The 21,632-nt window shown below is 34.2% G+C and overlaps 1 protein-coding gene across 4 annotated transcripts in view; it reads right to left on the bottom strand.

Moving 5' to 3' along the window:
- The window catches only part of anne (polyamine-transporting ATPase anne boleyn), a 73,436-nt gene that overhangs the window by 8,730 nt on the left and 43,074 nt on the right, over positions 1–21,632 (bottom strand). For 3 of the 4 annotated variants that reach the window (XM_089241527.1, XM_089241524.1, XM_089241526.1), the window contains 15 exons: positions 19,945–20,016; positions 18,589–18,678; positions 18,316–18,469; positions 17,951–18,071; positions 17,164–17,288; positions 16,048–16,253; positions 15,857–15,958; positions 14,025–14,104; positions 13,897–13,939; positions 13,649–13,758; positions 13,427–13,523; positions 5,920–5,992; positions 4,041–4,191; positions 876–1,018; positions 292–380 (listed from right to left, as the gene is read on the bottom strand). In XM_089241527.1, coding sequence (XP_089097653.1) covers positions 292–380; positions 876–1,018; positions 4,041–4,191; positions 5,920–5,992; positions 13,427–13,523; positions 13,649–13,758; positions 13,897–13,939; positions 14,025–14,104; positions 15,857–15,958; positions 16,048–16,253; positions 17,164–17,288; positions 17,951–18,071; positions 18,316–18,469; positions 18,589–18,678; positions 19,945–20,016 — 1,656 coding nt within the window. The remainder of the gene's footprint in view (positions 1–291; positions 381–875; positions 1,019–4,040; positions 4,192–5,919; positions 5,993–13,426; positions 13,524–13,648; positions 13,759–13,896; positions 13,940–14,024; positions 14,105–15,856; positions 15,959–16,047; positions 16,254–17,163; positions 17,289–17,950; positions 18,072–18,315; positions 18,470–18,588; positions 18,679–19,944; positions 20,017–21,632) is intronic. The other variant, XM_089241525.1, reaches the window with a different exon arrangement.

The raw sequence follows: 21,632 nt of genomic DNA, 5'->3' as shown, positions 1-21,632 counted from the left end.
TCATAAAATTCGATTTTTCTCATCATTTCTCATGAATAATCAGTAATAATAATTATTGATTATTCAACATTCGACTGATCTGAATAATCAGTCGATATGTTGCAATTTTTATTTTATTTCGAACCCCCCCCCCCCTCCCCACTCAAATTATGATGCTTTCCTGCATTTTTTAAAAATCCCTGTGCTACAGCATACTCAAGATAATAAAGACAGACATGAATATATAATAGAGTAAACTGCAGATAAACCGTTTTAAGTGATTAAAAGATAAAAATTACTAGCTCAACTTACTCCTCCAAATTCAGCAAGGGCTGGAAAAGGATTAAACATCAAGAAAGTGGTAAAGCACAAGAGTATGATGATGGAAACCAAGTAATACCCTGAAAAACAGATTCAGATATACTAAAATATATAACTTATTAACAAACTCAATTAACTTAATACAGTTAAACCCCTCTTAACTGACATCCCTCAGATGCGGTCACCCCTCTTTTACAGCCAAATAAAATTTCCCCTTGTATAATAAAAGAATGCCTTTCAAACCCGATTAACAGTCACCCCTCTATTACTCCAACTAATTGTTTTTATCCCGGCAGTGTCCACAAAATAGATTTTACTGTAATTCAAGCACAGCATTTAAGTCCAAATGAAACTAAGAGAAGAGAAATTCCTGATGTGCTGGGTAGTACACTCTATTGGCTTAAATTTATTCTTATCAAGTCTATTGTGGAAGTTTAAATTATATATTTTTATAATATAAATAGCCCCATCCAAATGTGTTAGATACCAAATAAGAACAATTTAAGGAGTATGAACAGAAGCTAGAACAAGTTCTTAACACAGTTTTAACACTTTTTTTCTAGTTTTTAACTTACAGTTGGTATAGAAGTGTTTTCTATAAGGAGGACCTTCAGAGACTAACAAGGCCACAATTATATACTGGTAACAGGACACGAGGAATATGGTCATGTTCTCCCAGCATGGAAATATTGTCTCATGAGCTTTTACAGGAACATACCTAAATAGAAAAGAGTGAAAATTATTGTTATTTATGGGAAAAATATTCAGAAAATTAAATACTTTCAAAAAACATAAATGGAATTTTGAAAATTTTTAAGAGAAACGCAAATAGGGTCAGCTTAAAAAAAAACAAAGAACCATTTCATTATAAGGCACTAACCTTCTATAGAACTAGGTATATTTGAATAAACATGGCAAATACATAGTAAAAAAATACATTCTACCAATTTGTTGGGTATTTTAGAAAGCACATCTTAGTGTCATTTCAGTGCAAAATACAGCCATATAAGGACAGTATTTTTTTACGAGAGAGAATCCCTTGTTGGTGTCATTTATCAAGAGCTGCTAAAAAATTTACATGTTCAAAAATTTATAAACTCGCACCAAACTGTGACGATACTGGAAATTAAATTCAGAGAACAAACTGTTCAACTTTGCTAAGTAAAATTTTATCTACTTATAGATAGCATTTTAAAATCAAGGCAAACTATATGTTCAAGCCACACAGGATGCACAGGTAACAAGACACATGGCATTTCTCACGAACCACATTGATCCATACCTCAAATTGGAAAAAGTATCCAAATAACTTGCAGTACTCAGCTGCAATAATTTATATTGCAAAGGGTTGTATAGTTATTGAAATATAAAGTTAACTTTTAAGACAATCCCTGGTCCTTGATAACCTGTAGCAGCAGTAACTGATCTAACAACTATGCCAGACACTTGTTGTGTTATATAGGTGTTGCCGACCGCAGCGCCGTACTCTGATTGGTTCCATATCTCTTTATTTGCATACGCATGCCTGTACCAGTTTTTTTTGTCTCTTCAGTTTATAATCAAACCTTGTTAATGAGTCACTCTTGGGAGGGTAAAAATATCACTTCGTAAGCGGAGTGACTCGTTAAAGAGAGTAAGCCATAGCTGTGTCAATTCCTAAATGAGGACAATTGGGACTTCCAAAAATGGCCCAGTAAGTGGAGTGACGTGTTAACCGGGTGACGCACAAACGAGGTTTAACTGTATATTTATTCTCGTCTTGGCAACGGTAGGGATCGGACGTGCTTTTATCACACTCCACTCGCTGACCATTGTTGCCGAGGGATTACCAAAGGATTATCTGTAGGTTTGTAATCATTGTTTCTTTGTCAATATCAATTTTGTTGACCACATGCTTGTATAGGAGGGAATACCTGTATCTTTGTTTGCCACCATTTTATTGTTTCCCCGCCTCTCTAATTTTGTGGGTTTTTTGTGCGTCAGTGTTAGAGAACAGTATATACCTTTTTCCCGAATATTCTCAGTAATTTTTGTTTGTCATTTGTTTTAGTCCTAGTGAATAGATAGTTAGCTAATATTAGAAAGTATAAATTATATTTTATATCTTAATACTTTTTAGGACCGTGTGCTGTATTCTTTATATATATTTTTTCTTTGTGATATAGTGTTGAGCATTTTTTTACATTGGAATGTAATTTACGATCTTTTAATTTCCTGCTAATGTTTCTCATTCCATTTTTTTAAGTAATATTATCTAGTTTTCTCCAATAGTAGGGATTTTTGGGGCTTCGAGTGCTGTTGTCTTCCTTGGAGGGGGGGGGGAAGATTAACAAAATTCATGACATTTTACATCACCGAAAGCTATCTTCACGGGTAATCCTGTGGGTAGGAGCAAACATTAGTGAGTCTCTGACAGAGTCACTATCAGCTCTGGAGGGGGGGGGGGGGGATCATATGCAGCAGAGATTCAAGTTCTGCCAAGGGGTAGTAAGGAGTATAGGAGTAAGATTCACCAATTCAATTTAGGCCTAAAAGGACATTTGCTCCTCACTGGCGGTCACGCCCTTGGAGCTTCCCACATTTGCTGACAGGTGGCTTTGTTGGGGTGGGATTCATCTGAATAGAAATGGTCGTCTGGGAGGTGTACAATAGGCTCAGATCAAGTTTTTCCCTCCCAGACCACATAGATGGGAATGCGGGTCAGTTATTGTTAATAACAACAGTATCAACGGTGATTAATGGAGGGTTACGTGATTCTATTAGTAAACATATCACGAAATGGCAACAATCGTTAAGTCCGCCACTGTGTGAAAGAAAGCAGTTAAATTTTCGGTAAGCGCACGGAACTATTTTGTGAATTCACATTGCCTGATTGTTTCGCTGATCCTGAAGAATGGGCCATGATCGTAGATCCAACTAAATCATCGAATTCAGCATCGTGGGCTACCAGATGTTCATCTGTTAACAAGATGACGATTCTTTGAGATCCGTCCACAGTTCGCTGGCTTGATCTTGATAGATTTTCAGCTGATGGCATGGAAGATCGTCACTGTTGAGCTTCGGCTGATGATGTTGCTAAGCCTCATGATCTTGCCTTTCACCGAACTTCGTATCTTTACCAAAGATTCCATTTGAAGACCTTTGTCACTGGTTGTGTTTTTCTACCCAAGTTTCAGCACCATAAATGTTCACAATCTTGTGGCGTGATTTTCAGGATGGGTCCAAGGTAACTAAAACTGCATAATCCACTGAGCGAACCATCGATAAATAAAGGAACAATTCAAGATACAATTTATAAACTATGAATTTATTGAAATATGAGCGGAAAACGACTCATAAGCTGTATGTCGGCAGTTTTTCTCTATGATAATACTGAGTTGCACCCGCAGCCACCCAAGGCAACAGCCGCTCCTCAACAGTATGCTGCTGCCATCTTGTGGCTTCAACAGCACCTATGCAAATTCATTTGCCAAAAGTTTCCCAAATGTTAGCTCATAGATGCTCAAATTATAAATGATTTATGATCATTTATGATCACCCTTATCTCTCTTTGATATCAATCAGTTATAAAAAACTAGATAAAGAGAAATACCATAAAAAAAGTTTAACCTCTGCATGATAACATCAAGCAGCGTGAACTGCATATAAATTTAGAACTTGTGAACTAAGAATTAAAAGGGGGGGGGGGAAGTCAAACTAATTTCAAAAGCAAGTAATACATTTAAACAAACAGAACTTACCAATCTTGTGATTGCAGGTACAGCAAAAGACCAATCTGCACACTAGCAATTATTATTATCTGTATGAGAAGGGATGATATGTTGGACACACTTATCAGGCTACTTCTTGGACGTAAAGCTACAAGCTTACTGTGAGCTCTTGTGTAACCCACTATGAAAAGAATGAAACATTAAGACAAAATAAATTTCATATTATAGATAAGAGTTTTTCAACAATCATCCTTTGTAATATTGACACTTTTAAATCGTGACTGAATTTAGCTAAGCGTATGCTGGGCTCCCACTCAAAAAATTTGAAAAAGAAAACGCAGGACTAAAAAGTAGGATGGGGGAGGGTAACCCACTTAGACAACATAATGATAGAATAATGAAAAAAAATTCCGAATTTTTTTTTCATAGCACAGTATCCTATAATTACATAGCATTATAATATCATAGCATTTCAGTATCCTATAAGATTGACTCAGGCCAAAGCAAAATGACAAATGACTTGGTTACAAAACCAATTTTCGGCCAAAACAGTGTACTAGCACAACCACAGATAATTCCCTTTTCTGTCTCTCCTCATATATATTACATTCGTTTTTGAAGTCTTCCAAAGTACAGAGTTTGTCAACTCTCTTCGACAATTCACAGCAAATTTTGAAGACATACGTTTTTTAAGAATGATGCTCCTTCAAGACCACTTTCAAAAGCACAGTGCAAAATGTGTAAATGACAAGATTCAATGTAAATAAGGCAAGGTGAACCAGGTAGTTTAACTGTGTTGTCCATTTTTTTTAAGGGATTTGTTAACATTTTACTGTTTAGAGCCAATGTAATTGTTTTTGACAAATGGAGCACTTCCATTTCTAGCTCATTGATGAGTATTGTATATATTGTTTATGCCTCTTCATGCCTTAAAAATACAGAAGACAATGCTATTGTGTAACATCAGAATCACCAAACTTAGAATAGGCCTATGTACCAAACTGTTTTGTAATGCAAACTATTGTTTCAGTTATACACAAAATGTGCACCATAATTCTGAATGATGAATGTTACTGTCCAAGACCATGAAGTAGTAAATATAAAATTATTTTTTTCCATCCAGACAGAAGTTTTGAATGACTCCTCTACTTGTTGAACCCTCAAAATTAAGCGAATGAGAAACTAATAAACCAAATGATCCACATTCACCCCGTCTCCAAATAACCTTAAAAACGATACAATTTCTGCTTTGGCAGAATCGTTAATTGCAATCCCAACATTCATAATATTTGGCATTATATCAATGATTCCCTGCTCAATTAAAATCAATCGCCCAAATTTTGTTGATAGGATTTGGTAAACAAAGTAGGACAAAACAGAGCAAGTAGGACATTTTACCAAAATGTAGGAAAGTAGGACGAGTGGGAGCCCTGAGTATATTAAAACAGACATGCCTTAAATGCATTTTCAACCCCTTCAGAGCCAGATAGAACAAATGTTGGGGGGCATTTTATTCTCGCCAAATTCCTTAGTGAGTTCAGCACTGACTTTAAAAATTGTGCATACATTATCATGAAGTCAGGGCTGAAATCTTTGAGGTTAACAAAAATATTTACAGCGAATAAAAGGCTTGTGCATACCAGGTGTGCATACCAGGTATGAAAGGGTTCTGCAAGTTTTTTGTAAATTATGTATAATTCAATCATTTATGCAGTAATAATTATGTAAATTGTTGTTCAATGCAGAATTAACATAATCTGATGATCTCTGAAGAATAAAACAAAAGCAATCCCCCTTCTCAGAAACTAGAATAGCATGAATGATGCAGATATTTACCTTGACTTGAAATGTGCAATATATAAAAACACAATTCGAGAACATATTCAAATAAAATTTAACAAATACTTACTCACAACAGCAAGTAACGTGATTATGGCCAGATCAATGTACAAGAACATTTGATCAGTTAAATTTGTTTCAACCTATCAGAAGGGAAAAAGATTCATGCATTAATATTTTTCAGCAATAAACTTATAAACAAATTAATTTTCAGTTACAGATAAATGAGTCGGCCAGTTGCAGAACTCAAAGCGCTAGAGTTTTTTTCAGAAAGTGAAAAAAAAACTTTTGCAGCGTTTATTTTATGAGCTGACTGCTTGAAATTTAAAATTTTAATGGCATAACATTTTAACAGCTTAAAAAATACCCTCTATAAAAGTTTCTTTTTCACTTTTTGTAAAAATATCAGATTGGTGCTTAACGAGTTTTGCAACTGGACAACTCAAATGGCAGCAACAAGAGATGTATTTCCACGATAAAAATAATCAAGACATATTGCGTAAAACTGTAAACTTCACAAAAAAAAACCACTTTCTTAGCTTTAAAAAAAATTCATGTCTATATTTTACACACAATTTTCAAGAACAGCACGAGTGAAGGATGCCGCAGTGGACTGCAAAAACTTACATGCCTTCACTTTTGCACTAGGCTGAAGAATACCCAAGCCTAGCCCATAACTTCACGATTACAATAAATCATAAGAAAATAAACCGATTTATTATAATTGGAACAAACAAGGTACCCGTTAAACTGACAAGCATTTTCAAACCTTCAAATGTCACTAATTGAACATATTTTGAATAATAAAATAATAAATGAATGCGAGAAAAATGTTTCATTGATCTAGATCAGCAGTTCTCAACCTTTTTTGTCCCACGGAGCGCTTTCCAGTATATAATGTCTATTGGCGGAGCCCAGTAGGCCTATTTTTTTATTCAAAAATATTAATGATTATTTTTTTCAAATTTACTGGTTTTTTTTAAATTTTCCTCAAGCGGCAGTTGGGAACAGAGTATGGAACTTGAGTCTAGAGCACCGGTCAAGAACCACTGATCTAAAGTGTCATAAAAATATCACTATTTATATGAAACTATTTAATAATTATTATATTGGGTGTGAGTGAGAGAGAATTAAGTACATAATGAAAGTGTAAAAGTTTTTCAGCATTCGGTCGTAAAGGGAAAAATGTACTTAAAACACATCTTTCCCATTCAAAAGCATCAACAAGATATAGATTTTACAATAGAACAAATAAATTTTGAGGGATGGGGAAATTGTACAATAGCTTCTAAATGGCCAACAGGTCAATTATAGACAATTCATTGCATCATATTCATGAAAATATCTTCATCTTATAAATAATATTAAGAGTCTAAAGATGATACAAAATTTTTGTTTCATGATGACTGTTTCCAAGTTAGAAAATGCACCAAGTCCCAGAAAAGTTGAAAAAACATTACTTAGGAAAGTTTTACCGGAGAAATAGCCATACTTGGCTCAAGAAATTAGACTGGAGCCTATTTTTCAACTCAAGCCCTGATCATTGCAAATCAGCCATAATGTTCACTTTCTATTTTTTTGAAACACCTAAACACCACCAGGATTTACAATATAAAGTTAATTCAAAATAGCTATTTAACTCTCTTACACCTAAAAAAGGCCCCAGATAGGGAGTTTGGGAATGTTTGGTAGGCTTTTGTGAATGGCTGGGAAGATGATGAAAGCTCACATCAAGGAAGTGGGGGGAAAACCAGAAAGACATTTCTAAGTCCCAATGGCATCAGAGCTGTGGGTGCTCAAGCACCCACAGTATTTTGTAGAATAAGTCTGAGCAACCCCAGAATTGAGAAATCAAAATCTCCTATATAAAGACCAAGTTGAGCACCCACAGGAGGAGCTGGAACTAGGGGGCGGAACGCAGGTAAAAAATTAAAATTAAAAAAAAAAAAAAAAAATGGAACATTGGTTATGAATCAGTTGTAAAAAAAACTAAGACTATACGTAAATTAATTTTTAAATCATTTGACCTATCACAGCAACTTATACATCAATGTAAGCAAAACTAAGAAAAATTCACAATGTTTGAAGGGAAAAGAAGACAGATATTGCAATATTTGTTTTTCTTGACACCAACTTAAAAATTTAAGGAATAAATACAAGGACAAAAATATGCATTGCATGTAAATCAAGAGCATCAACAATGATTAAATTACCTGCTCCACAAGGTTACATTTACATTACCCATCATAATCCAAAGAGGAACAACTGGCAGCTCATATGTAACAATTTTTTTTTATGACACTTATCCAGTTCTGCATTCATTACACTGGAGAGACAAGCAATAAGACCAAGAATCTTGCAATACGAAGATCTCTATAAGTGTATTGATTAATCTATAAACTGAGCAACCACCAAAATTTGTCCCTAGGTCCGCCTGGGAGCAGAAGCCTGAGCACAAAATTCAGATAACAGATAAGTTATAAAAAAAATTCATTGAAACATGAAATTTATATAAATTTCTCTTTATAGATAACTGCTTCCCTTTTTCTATAAATTAAGATGGGGGAAAAAAGGAAAAACAGCTGAAGTTCAGAAAATGATAAGGCTGCTATCCTATGTAAATGTGTGTGTGTGTGTGTGTGTGTGTGTGTGTGTGTGTGTGTGTGTTTATCTGTATTCTTTTTTCTCAAACTTATGAGGCTGAGTATCCTTTCACGAGTTGAACAATAGTAAATCTAACTCAAATATAAAGCAACCATACCATCTTTTGAATTTCAGCAAATACTTAAATGATGTCAATCCAGGATAGCAAGGGAAGCAGTTAAAAAAGTTATTAAACCCTTATCGATTTCTTGACATTGTATCAACAATACTGCGGGATACCAATATCAGTTACACAAAAAAAAATGTGAAAACTTTCTCAATCTTTGGGAAAGACCAGGCTTCTACTTAAGATATGTTAACTCATACATTCGTATGAACAAAATCCAGAACCAGCCGTCACTCTCAGTTGTCTGCTAGACATTTTGATTTACCAACATCACAAAAAAAAAAACTAAAAAAGGAACTCAAAACCCATGTCATCTTGATATGAAATTTCTTGTCTTAGCTCAAAATCTATGCTACAGCAAGTACAAGTGCACACCTATAATCCCTGAAATCAAGCCAAAAAGTCCAATATTTACAGAATTAGCATCAGGCATGCTTTGTGATAAATATAGCTATTAACCGGTTAAATTTCTTCTCCAACTAACAAGAGAGGACATGACACCAGTCACGTGCAATTAGATTCAGCCTATAATGACCATCTTGATTTGAAAAGGGATTTTGATCATGATAGATTTCCAACTGATGTGTGTGCATATTTATTTTTTATCTCTCATTTTCATTTTTTTTTTTGCATCTTCCAAACGAAGAAGTCCACGGGAACAAATGAAATTTTCAAGGCAAAAACAAATTTAGGAAATACTAAAATTGAAACATGATAGATCTATAAAAAAAATTCTAAGGAAGAAAAGTTAAACGTGGAAAAAGCATGTCATGGAGTCACGTGATCAAAAAAGTTTAAGTAAGGCTATCATGCACTCCTAATCACAGTTTAAAAAAGATTAAAATAATCTTAGGTCAGCATTACTTCATAAAAGTTAGATACAAGTTCCTTTATAAAATTAGAAAAAATTACAACCAACAAGCATATTGGTTAAATTCAAGCGAATGTAACTAATAGGTGTATTGGTTTTTTTCCCCCAAGTTTTTTTAAAAGGTCTTTTATCAAACTTTTATTGAGGAGATACCAGCTTTAGGCATACAACCTGTTTAATAAATAATGCATTCTACTTGGTTAAGAACTGAGAAAGAATTGTTCAAACAATAATATTACTGCTAATATATATATGCAGGGTGATTATAATTAAAATGTGCGTATGTGTACTCCAAGTAGTTTTTGCAGAGTACACACACACAGGAACTTTAATTATAATCATCCTGTATATATTAGTAGTAATATTAGTGTTTGAACACACACAATTCTAATACAGACAATTACGAACATCATTAATAATTTGTTAAGTTTTTAATATGTTTTATATTCTGACTACATAGCATCAAGATAGATGCATTAACATTGGTTGTAGCAGGACTTTACTGTGTGTGTATATATATATACATATATTGACAAGTGCATGGCCGCTCATTTCGGTTCGAACAACCCACATTTCTCTTACGAGTTGAATGGTGTTACTATCCCGGATGCAACTAGGGTCATCGATTTGGGAATTCTCCTCAACGAATGGCGCCTAGGTTTTCTGAACATTGTTCAGCGGTGGTCAAAAAAATAAACAGAATGCTCGATTTCAAAAAGGTCTCTTCACGTTCTTCTAAAGTCATTCTTCCACTTTTCCGAGGCTTAGTTCACCCTGGACTGGAGTATGCTGTGAGGTTTTGGAAACCATACCTACAGAGGGACATGAACTTAATTGAAGGGGGTGCAGAGAAGATCTATGTGTTTACTTGCCGGCATGCACACAAGTCTTGAGCTATGAAGAAAGACTTGATTCATTGAATATGTTTACATTGGAAGAACCCAGGTGTCTGGGGGATATGATCGAAGTGTCCAAAATTTTCAATGGGATGGATAAAATGGACCACGAGTTTATTTTACTGTACTAGTTTATGTATTTTGCTGTACATACTATGAAGTACTCATTTTAAAGTCATAAAAGTCAGACTTTCCTAATAGTTTGCCATAACTAATGCTTTGGATATTTTTCATTCATACATTTGTTTTGTTTATAATCCTCAACAATATTCAAGTGGAAGACGTGGAGGTTCTAAGTCTTCTAAAAAATACATGTGCAAGCAAAGATGATATCTATCCTAGAGTCCTTAGGGAATGTGCTAATGAATTGTTGTGGCCAGTTAGAGATTTACAGGAGTAGTGTTGCTGAGGGTATTGTCCCAAGGAATTGGAAACTTGCTAATGTTGTTCTGACATTTAAGAAGGGTAGTAGAGAAGCTGTGTCTAATTATCGTCGTGAGTTTGACGAGCTCTCAAAATTTTGGAAATTAACAAAAGGCAGTTGGTGATGTTGATAATGTATTGCCGAATAATCAGCATGGGTTCAGGAGGGGGGAAGTCATGTGTAACTAGCCTCCTTTGCTTCTATGATCACGTGATTAAGGCATTCGGTAAAGGCAATTTAGATGTTTATCTGGATTTCCAGAAGGCATTCGATAGGGTCCAACATGGCAAACTCATGAAGCGTTTACACGAGATCGGGATTGGAGGCAACCTGCTGAATTGGATATAATCGTCGTTAAGAAATATGTCACGGAAATATAGTGAACGGGGGAATTCTCTGGTTGGACAGGCTTCACAAGTGTAGTTCCTCAAGGAAGTGTCCTTGACCCCATACCTTTTTTCACTTTTTATGGATAAACTCGATCAGGGTATCGATGGGATTGCTAGAAAATTTGCAGATGACATGAAGCGAATGAGAAAGGACAATTCTAGGTTGTGGTTGAGTCACAGGGAAATTTTCTCTAATAGGGTTGTTAATAAATGGAAAAGCTTACCATTTATTAACAAGTAGTAAATTCTAACACAATTGAAACGTTTAAAAAGAAATATGATAACATGTTGGAATAAATCAAGAAGCTATCCATACTTAGAATAAGACAACCATAAATACATTTTATGGGGCAATGTATTACATTTTATCATGTATATATTGTTTATAGTTTTTGTAATTGCATTTTTAATTGGGTTTCTGTATTTCAGAAATATATGACATCCATATTTGTTATGGCCATCTTGTGCATTTTTCCTTGAATTTGTATTTGCTCACCATTACTGATTATTTTCATGAGCACCTAAAGAGCCCATCCTGTAATCTCAAGGAAAAGAATATACCATATACTAATTAGGCTTATGAAATTAGTGGAGAAAGGTCTAACTGAAAATTTGCTCTTTGACTCATTTTACACTAAAAAAATTAAGATGTATAACTAAGCACAGTAAAATTCAACACCCATAGATACAGAAGCTGCCTTACAGATGGAAAATGGGGGATTGAAGAGACAATTTTGATGGATACAAAAGAAATAGAAGATAATGATTTTGAATGGGATGCATTGAAAATAAATTCAAATCATGTTCTACAAATTAAAAACTACTAACCATTAATCAGATTATTAGATGATTTCATGACTTCTAGTCCAATTTGGTTAACCTGTAACAATTAATTGGACTTAACTCCCATTAGGGCTCCTAGAAAACATGGCTGATGTATCTGACATTTTTACATGTATAATGTTGATGCAAAAACCTTGTTCTTGCATCAAGTTTTTGAGCATTGAAACTTGAAGTTCAAGAGAGCGATTCGCTCTAAAGCATGAAAATTTTCTAATTCAATAAGGATTCATAGGAGCAAAAAATGACTCCAGCATGAGAATAAGAACTAAAAGTACATATTATTTCATGTATGATGCAAAAATGACTGATACTGTTCAGCCAATGTTGTCTTTTTTCTAGGTGCCTTAACAGGTCCCATGGCCTGTTAAAGCCTACGCCTAGGGAGAGGCGAGATGGTTGCAGGGTTTGGCCAGCCATTCACAGGTTACTGTGATTGACTGTTTCTAGCCCACGGCACGGAGAGCCACCTGCACCGCCACCCGCGGGCGTGGACCGTTCAACAAATGAGAAGGCCTCCAAAAAGTTTATAAAAATGCACCCAGCGTGTTTTTTTTAAATTATACAAGAAATATTCTAAAAAAATAGATAAACCTAATCTTTTACAAGAGGTCTATAACATGCATTCCACATCATAATCTCAAAAGGAATGGTCATCAATAACACTGATTAAAACAATAGTCCAAAAATCTTGTATCAGAAAGTTGAATTAACAATCGAAAACAAAGTTATAAGAGTAAAAGCCATTAAATTTATGGAACTTTCAATCTGCTTAAAGTATTGCATGCTATTGGTAAGGGATCCTCAAGAATTTCAAGAACATTTTGCCACATGATAGAGATAACTGACATTTTTCAGGCCACATGCCAACAGCTCATCTATCTCAATGACAGATGCAAACTAGTCATGAATAGTCGTAAATTGGTACATGTCAAGCACCTGCGACAGACATGGAAAAGCATAGAATGAAAAGTCTATCAACATGACTGATGTATCACCTAATGTATTAAATTTGAAAGCACAATTTCATTTGCAAAAATTGATTGTATACATAGTCATTAAATAATGAAAATAAATTTTACATGATTTTACCCAACTGAAATTCTGAAATTACAGCATTGCAGATCCCACACTCTTTCAGTGCATTGGAATTTTCATTTCAAAGAAAGAAAAATCAAAAATATATATAATCCGAAGACAAAGAATAAACACGTATGGTTTCTGATTGATAACCACATGCATAAACATTCAAATATTGCTGAAATGAAAAAAAAAATCAATCTAAATGTAATCAAAATTTTTTAGTTAAACACTTAACGCATAAAGAAAATAAGATGTACTACATGCACAAACATTTCAAAATCATATAGATGTTTATAGCACTTACTGTATATAAGATGAGAACAGATATGAACTGTGTCATACTGTAAAGCGCAATAAACTTGAATGTAGAAAATGAAGTCACAAGAGCACAACGACCTTCCCTAAAAATAAAAATGTCAACTTAGTTAATATCAGCAGATTTAATACAACCAGCCAAATTTTGAGAAAACAAAGATAAAGCAGTTTTATGAATGCCAATAACCTCTCTGTATCATTTTAAACTTACTTGATGACAGTAGGAACACACTTAATGTTTTGAATCTTTGAGGTGAATGGGGCAGCCACAGAGGCCTCTGCCTCCGAAAGGGAGATACCAACATCAGCTGCTTTCAGAGCCTTAGAAATATGAATGGAAGATTGAGATTCAACGACAGTTAGCACATACTCAAATTCACAGCAATAGATAACACATCCAATATGATTTTATTTTATGTACATTTTAGCACAAGGAAAATAATATGAATATACACTCACACCACAATCATTAGCTCCATCGCCACACATTCCCACGATATACCTAGTTAAAAAAATATATTTATCAAGTAAAACTCTCAAGTAAAAATAAAAGCAAAGCAAAGTGAATGATGAACTGAAAAACTTACCCAATTTCTTGTAAGGATTCAACTAGTTGGGTTTTCTGATCAGGCGCCATTCTGGCAAAGACAGCACCTCGAACGACAATCTGTGACACAAATGAAATCCAAATGCATTTAAAAAAAGATCAAGAAAAAAAAATTAATTAATGTCAGTTTTTTTTTTAACAGAACATTCTTTTCTAGCAATTTATTTCTTTAAATTTCCTCACAAGCAAGGTTGTACAGAGTACATAACCTATTTGCATTTTTTTTTTTAATTTACTACATATATTTGGCCCATATCACCAAGTATCAATATGGAGAGAAACAGCTTTTTAGATAATAAATATACTTACTTTCTTTCAAACCAAGTACAACTCTGGTCGAGATCACCATGGGCAATTTACTACTTAGTGAGTAGTGCCAGAAGTGTGAGAGTGTACCTAACAGTCTGAATGTATATATGATACCATTTAGGTCATACCTTGCTGTAATTGGATTGTTTTCTGTAGCGTGGTATTTAAATAAATAAGTTGTATTATAGTTATACATAAAATTTACAAGAGGTTTTTTTTTCAAAGTATCATTCATCCCTATTCATGGGTGTTTATAAGCGGAGCATGTCAGTACCTCCCCATAGATAAGGCCACATGCTGTTTCTTGCTATAAAGGTGAAAAACACCTCATTTTATATCAGTACGTGTATCTAATTTTCAGTGCTGCCATCTATATTTCAGAAGTGAAGGGAGTGAAATGTAATGATTGAATATTTGTACTATTGTAGGCCTGTTGCTCTCTGTGACAAGACTTTTTAACGGGGAGATCGGATCACATTTGCACCTCCAAGTTGGGAACCACAGAAAATCAACTTCAGCCAACTACCACTGTGATGAGGGTGGGGTTTGAACCCAGATCCTCACACTGCGAGTCCATCATTATGACTACTCAACCATCACAGCAGCAGATAGTTATATATGTTCCGAGGGATATATTTATTATAGGGTTACGAGCAAAATCTGCTTGATCATTTCCTTGACCAAAATTTTGGAAGAAATAAATATAATTCAAAATCAATCTTTCAGATTTTGAATTGCTGTTTATAGAGTTCCCCCTTCAACTTCAGCCAACTACCACTGTGATGAGGGTGGGGTTTGAACCCAGGTCCTCACACTGCGAGTCCATCATTATGACTACTCAACCATCACAGCAGCAGATAGTTATATATGTTCCGAGGGATATATTTATTATAGGGTTACGAGCAAAATCTGCTTGATCATTTCCTTGACCAAAATTTTGGAAGAAATAAATATAATTCAAAATCAATCTTTCAGATTTTGAATTGCTGTTTATAGAGTTCCCCCTTCAACTTCAGCCAACTACCACTGTGATGAGGGTGGGGTTTGAACCCAGGTCCTCACACTGCGAGTCCATCATTATGACTACTCAACCATCACAGCAGCAGATAGTTATATATGTTCCGAGGGATATATTTATTATAGGGTTACGAGCAAAATCTGCTTGATCATTTCCTTGACCAAAATTTTGGAAATAAATATAATTCAAAATCAATCTTTCAGATTTTGAATTGCTGTTTATAGAGTTCCCCCTTCAACAGAAAGAACTTTTCCCTGACTTTCACCAAATACTTGACGTTCTGGCCATTTATAATTTCCCTGACTTTTCAGGTCACATGGAACTCTGCAAAGCTTACAATTTCCGTGTGGTTGAAAAAAACAAATTCTCAAATTATTCAACTTTCAAACAGGTTTAATTAAACATTTACTAAATAATGTAAACATTTTGCTCAGTGTATGATTAGTGGGGGTCATGAACAACAAAACCAAGCAAAGTTAAGTTACCTTAGGAAGAAGCTCAGAGAAATAAGTTCGGACAACTGCAAAGGACTTCCCATCAACAACAAAGTAATATGGCTTAGCAGGTTCATTTTGCAGGTTATTTCCCTAGAAGTAATGAATGCGAAATTGCTATAATTCTGGTAAAATTAGAAAACAGTTTTTAAAAAAGTAAATGAAAAGTGATGCAAACTTACCAGCGATTTCCGAGCACCTGCGCTCAATGTTGTTGTCACCACATCACCCCCATTCTGATGAGCACTGGGTGTCTCAGCAAACTCAAAATGCAATAAGGCAGGGTTATAATGATCTGGCATGGTTCCTTTTACCATAATGACCTTATGGGTTTCAGGTATCATATGGCAATCTCTTGCAACACTTACTGCAGTCATCAAGTTGTCTCCTACAAAAATGGAAATCAGCATCAGTGACTAGTAACTGCAAATTACTTCAACCTTCATACTAAAGTCGTGACAGCCAACCTTTTTCTCCAACCTGTACCAATATCAAAATTCTTACAAATGTCACTCTTCAGCATAAATTTTTGCTTTGAATTGTAATAAAAAATTTAGTAATATGCAATCTCGCACTATACTGAAAAACTGAGTTAATATTCAAATTGTAAATTATATATTTAAAAAAAAATTATTTTGTGGAACCTTGAACACACTGATTCATTGTATGGGCTTGAAAATTGTCAATTATAGTTTGACCAATATAAGTGTCAATACCATGTTGACAGTGCTGTCATAATGCATAGGCCACTGAGGAGGACCTCTGGTTTATGAGATGCCTCATGATTGTAAGATCAGGCACTGACTTTCGAGAGTATGTATGCTGGCGGGCTGGAAATTAAAGAAAGATAGGAAACCATGTAACACTGGCAATGGAAGCCCATGAAACACTTGAGACAGCCCTTTAGTGACATCAGTAAATTATATATTTAATTAATAATTATATATTTATATCAACCAAATTGTCTAAGAGAAGAGAATGTAAATTTTTCTATCTTTGAATAAATTTCACCCCAGTTAAATTCCTGCGATAAACCTTGTGCCACAAGCACCATCGCATGCTGAAGGTAATCAGGGTAAATTTTTTCAAAGACTAAATTGCCCGTATTTCACCAAATTACACTGGTGGAGACAAATCCGAGTTTCCTGGGTCATTTTACTTATCCGACTTATACGCCAAAGTGCTGTCCATAGCGCGGCCAACGACGCTGCAGCTGACCATTATGTTGGTCCTTGAACAGGGAGTTGACGACACTACCCCAATATATACTATCATTTTTTATACATAATTACACTCACCAGTCACCATTACACATCGAATATTTGCTTTCAGGAGGTCCTTTATTATTGGCGTTGTTTCTTGTTTAAGTGTGTTTTGCATGATCAATAATCCAAGGAAATTCAAATCTTTCTCGACCTGATCCCTTCAGATGTTTGAAAAATAAAAAAAAAATAGAAATTAATTCTTGAAGTTGAATGCATGCTGTAAAAAAACAAGAATAATATACAATGCCATTATTCAACTATTCTGAGAAAAACATTTTTCCTATAAAATCTGCACAGTAGCCAATAATCATCACTTCCTTTGGGTCCGGAGTGAAAGTTCCTAATCTGTGCATTAATGGGTTTTGTTTCTTTTTCTGCTTCTTGTGTTTCTGTTTGTTTCTTTGTACTCGTGTTTCTCTTAAATTAAAAAAAATTCTCTGTATGTGTGTGTGTGGGGGGGGGGGGGGGGGAGCTATTGCTTGTATTTTTTTGGAAATCAGTTTTCCCTTGAATCAACTTACATTTCCTCAAGCTCAAAAATTTGAATATTTTTTTTAAATATGGTCACCGATTCAAAACATTATTTGTAGGTATAAAATTTAAGGCATTTAATGTTTCATGAAGTTAAATTAAAGTTTTTAAATAAATTTTAAATCGGATTGAGTCGCTCAACTCTGCTATGACTTTTAACTGCAGTTAGCATTTGATTAACCAATCCAATTGATCGGACCAGCCCTAATAATAACCCATAAACTTTTTTAGTTTGAAACAGGTAAAAGTGGATTAAAAACATCAAATATGGTAGCAATTCATAACAAACCTTTTGATTTTCTGAGCATGATGCCAGCTCAGTTTTGAATCTAATTTCCTCCATGCTAAAGCAATTACTCGAAAACCTTGTAAGGCATAATCTTTGAGAAGCTCTGGAAATGAACCTGGCACTGAAAATATACACACAAAGAAAACTGAGTGTACAGAAATTTATTGAAAAATTTAAAAATTCTCAAATTTTATTACAATTATATTTTTAACAAAATGTTAAAAACCATACACATGTAACAAATATCTGAATTAAAAGCATTACGAATAAATTGACATTTATTCACACGTATTTTGTACTGAAATTTATCAGCACTTATTTTGTATGTATGAGGAAAAAAAACCATTTAATATTCAGACATATACCAGTGTGAGGGAGGCACAATGAAGATATCTTTTCAGGGGCTCCTTTGCAATACAAATTCATCTGCTTCTCTCCTAACACCCTGCAAATGACGCTCATTCTTTGAAGGCCGGAAGAAAAAGGAAACTGGCGAAGTATTCCTATTTCATATGGGAGCTATGAAAAAGTATATAAAATAACAAATTTTTCACACAGAAGATTAGATTTGGAAAAAAATTTTGTTCACTCATACTATTGAAAATACACTCTGGTTGTACCAAAGCTATGATATTTACATCAGCATCAAGAGAAAACTCTTTCATGTTCTTCGTGGGTGACAACTGGAAGCACAGTAAGTTATTTTCCATGCCAGTATCGCCAATGATCTGAGGAAAAAAAGAAAAAAAATCAAAAAGAGCATAGAAATCTGATATTTCATGCAATGTTATTGCTTGATCTATGCATTTGCCTGATAAATTTTCTCACAACGTTCCATGGATTAAAAAGTTGAAAAGCTTCAATCGTATAAATTTCATAAACTACAAAAATTTAAAAAAAAAATAATTGGAAGACCAACGCTAAAGTTGAAGCTCGATTTGCTATCTGTTTTAGAATAAAAATGTAAAATGCAAAGTACAGAAGTATGCATAATTAAATTTCGCCTATTTACAGTCATCTACAATCGTAACTATTCATCAGAAAGTTATGGGACTGTGAATGTCTTTACCCCTCTCAGCGACAATTATGAGATATCTCTCCACCACCTCAAAATTCTCTTATTTCAGCAAATAAAAAAAGTTAACATTTCAAATAGGTAATTAAGGCTGTAGACAGCTCAGAACAGAAACAACAATCATTATACTCTGTACTTAAAAAAATTTAAGAAAAATCTCCAGCCTCATAAATTTTCATGCTGCATGCAAATCAGACTTTAAAAAAATTGCAAAAAATTGAAGTAAAAATAATTCATAAAATACATCTGCAGCAAATCATTTCAATACTACTGAAAACTAATAGATGCACTAAAATCTGAAATAATGAGATAAAGGAAATTCATGCAGATAGCATAATCTTATGTAAATCATTAACTGCAAACAAACTACTAAAGTTCATATAAAACATCTCCTGTGTAAATTTATTTTTAAAATCGCCTTTCTTACTTCTACTTGCTACTGTAACTATGAAAAGTTTGTCAATATACTGATATATGAAACACTAAAAAACCTTTTACTATGCTGCTACCCTTTACTGCTGGCTAGCTGAGCCTTTGACTCTAATATAAGATACCCTTATGACAACAGAAACAGATGTTTTAACTGTGCAGTCACTCTTCAATAACTTAGATTTTCTATATCAATATATAGGTTTAATATCGAAATTACACAAACTTGAATTTCAGATAATTTGAAGTAATATTAATTTCCAGAAAAATTTTGAAATGCCCAAGTTCAGGAGAGAGGAAGATCCCTATTTATAATTTCAAACCATTTACTAAATAGTATTAAAATAATGAATAATATAAAAATGAACTGAACAATATAAGTGTGGAAAAAGAAATCTGGTGTGGCAATGCAAAGCTACCTAGAAAAAAGCTGCATTCGGAATTTTCTGCGCAGTTCAAGAAAAGATTAATGCCACTTCATTTCTCTTACCTGTTCTCCACTTTCAAACCCAGCCCTCTTTGGTTTTGCATCATCCCAGTCTAAATCACTTGAGAGGGTACTCTGGAACAGGATATCTCCATGTCACAACGTAAATTGATTGTTTATTTGACAGTACTAATTTTTGCTCAGAAATTTATTAGTTCAAAAGAATATTTTGCTGATGAAATGGGAACTTTCTGCTCAAAAAACAAGCAAATCAGAAGCAGCAACCCATTGTAACTGGATATTTTGTTGGCTGAACAGATTTGACTTCCTGCTCCACCAATGAATTTTTCAAGGCACATATAACCAGTTTGTCAATGCACATCCAGATGTGTGATTCACACATCAAATTTCATGCTTACTCCTCTAAATTTCAACGAGAAGTGAAAATACTTCAAATTTTAGGCAATTCTTTTAATAGTTATTTCTCACTGATTAAAAAAAAGTACCACCTCTTACTACAAAAATATCCCTTAAAATTTTTTGATAATTACTCTTCAAAATTATATTTTCAAATAACAATATGTAACTTAATACATTTTTTCAAAGGTCACCAGAAAAAGGGTTTCCATTGATAAATGGGTTAGTGCACACTTCCCAGAGAAATTGAGCTTAAAGTTAGCTTGAAGGGCAATTGAATTATTTAAGAACAAGTGTTAATCAAAAATTTATTTAAAAAAAAACATCAATGGTTAATCTGCAATTATTTAACAGACCATTAATTTACAGCATGTGGACTCAATTCACTATATCTAATCTGTATGCATATCATTAATATTTCAAATGAACCTTGTTAATACACTAAAAATAATTTTTGCTTAACCCATTAACGCTGCTTGGTAAGAAAAAATTTGCCATCCGAAATTTTAATTTTTTTTCTTTCCCAATAAATGGCGGGAGTGGTTCCCACTCAGTTTTTTTTTTCTTTCAAAAAATAAAAGTAGTCTTTAATGGGTATTTTTCACATTGGACTTGATCAAACTACCGGTTTATCAATATATATAAAATATTTTCAGTACTCTATGAATTTCTTAACAAAGACTAATTGCATACAATAGAGAATTTTTTCAAAACAGAAAAACTTATACGTAAAATCTATGGAGCATATCAAAGTTTTTTTGATTCAATTTACTATATAGGGAAATTATAGTCCACCGATCACGAGAAAAACACTGGCTACGTCACGTCGGACGATTCAATTATTTACTTTTAGGTAAAGCAATTGCCCATCGAGAATAGCGCATTAGCAACGACGCTTTCCCGTTTGGCGTCTTTAGCGCTATTTTGGCCTCCTGGAAATTTCACTAAAAGCGCCACGACAGTGCTCTCGATAGCGTCGTCATCGCAGTGTTTTTGCTGCGTAGACACCGGCTGTTTGACAGTGTCGTCTTAAGGCATTGTTGCATTAGATTCACAAAAATAAGATCTGGTTGAAATTTTCCAGAATTTACGTGGTAGGGCCTCAGAAAAATCACTTGGCCCGGGAAAGCCAGTCATGCTCTTAAGACGGCCCGGCTGCTCGAGCACTTACGGCACATTATTTTAATATAAAAAATTTATTTTTTATTCCGCAGAAGGGATCGAAAACTCCAGCCTTTTTTTAATAATCAGTTCCATGCATCAAGCTGAAACCGAATACTGCTCGTATAAAACATTTTCGACCATGGCCCCCAGAAGGATGGGCTACTACACTG

Source organism: Pholcus phalangioides, unplaced genomic scaffold (assembly GCF_987345545.1).
Source record: "Pholcus phalangioides strain wild (caught in Gottingen) unplaced genomic scaffold, Ppha-v1.0 ptg000014l_1, whole genome shotgun sequence".
Taxonomy (NCBI): domain Eukaryota; kingdom Metazoa; phylum Arthropoda; class Arachnida; order Araneae; family Pholcidae; genus Pholcus; species Pholcus phalangioides.
Note: the sequence above shows the minus strand (reverse complement) of the source record. Positions and strands in the feature narration are given on the sequence as shown.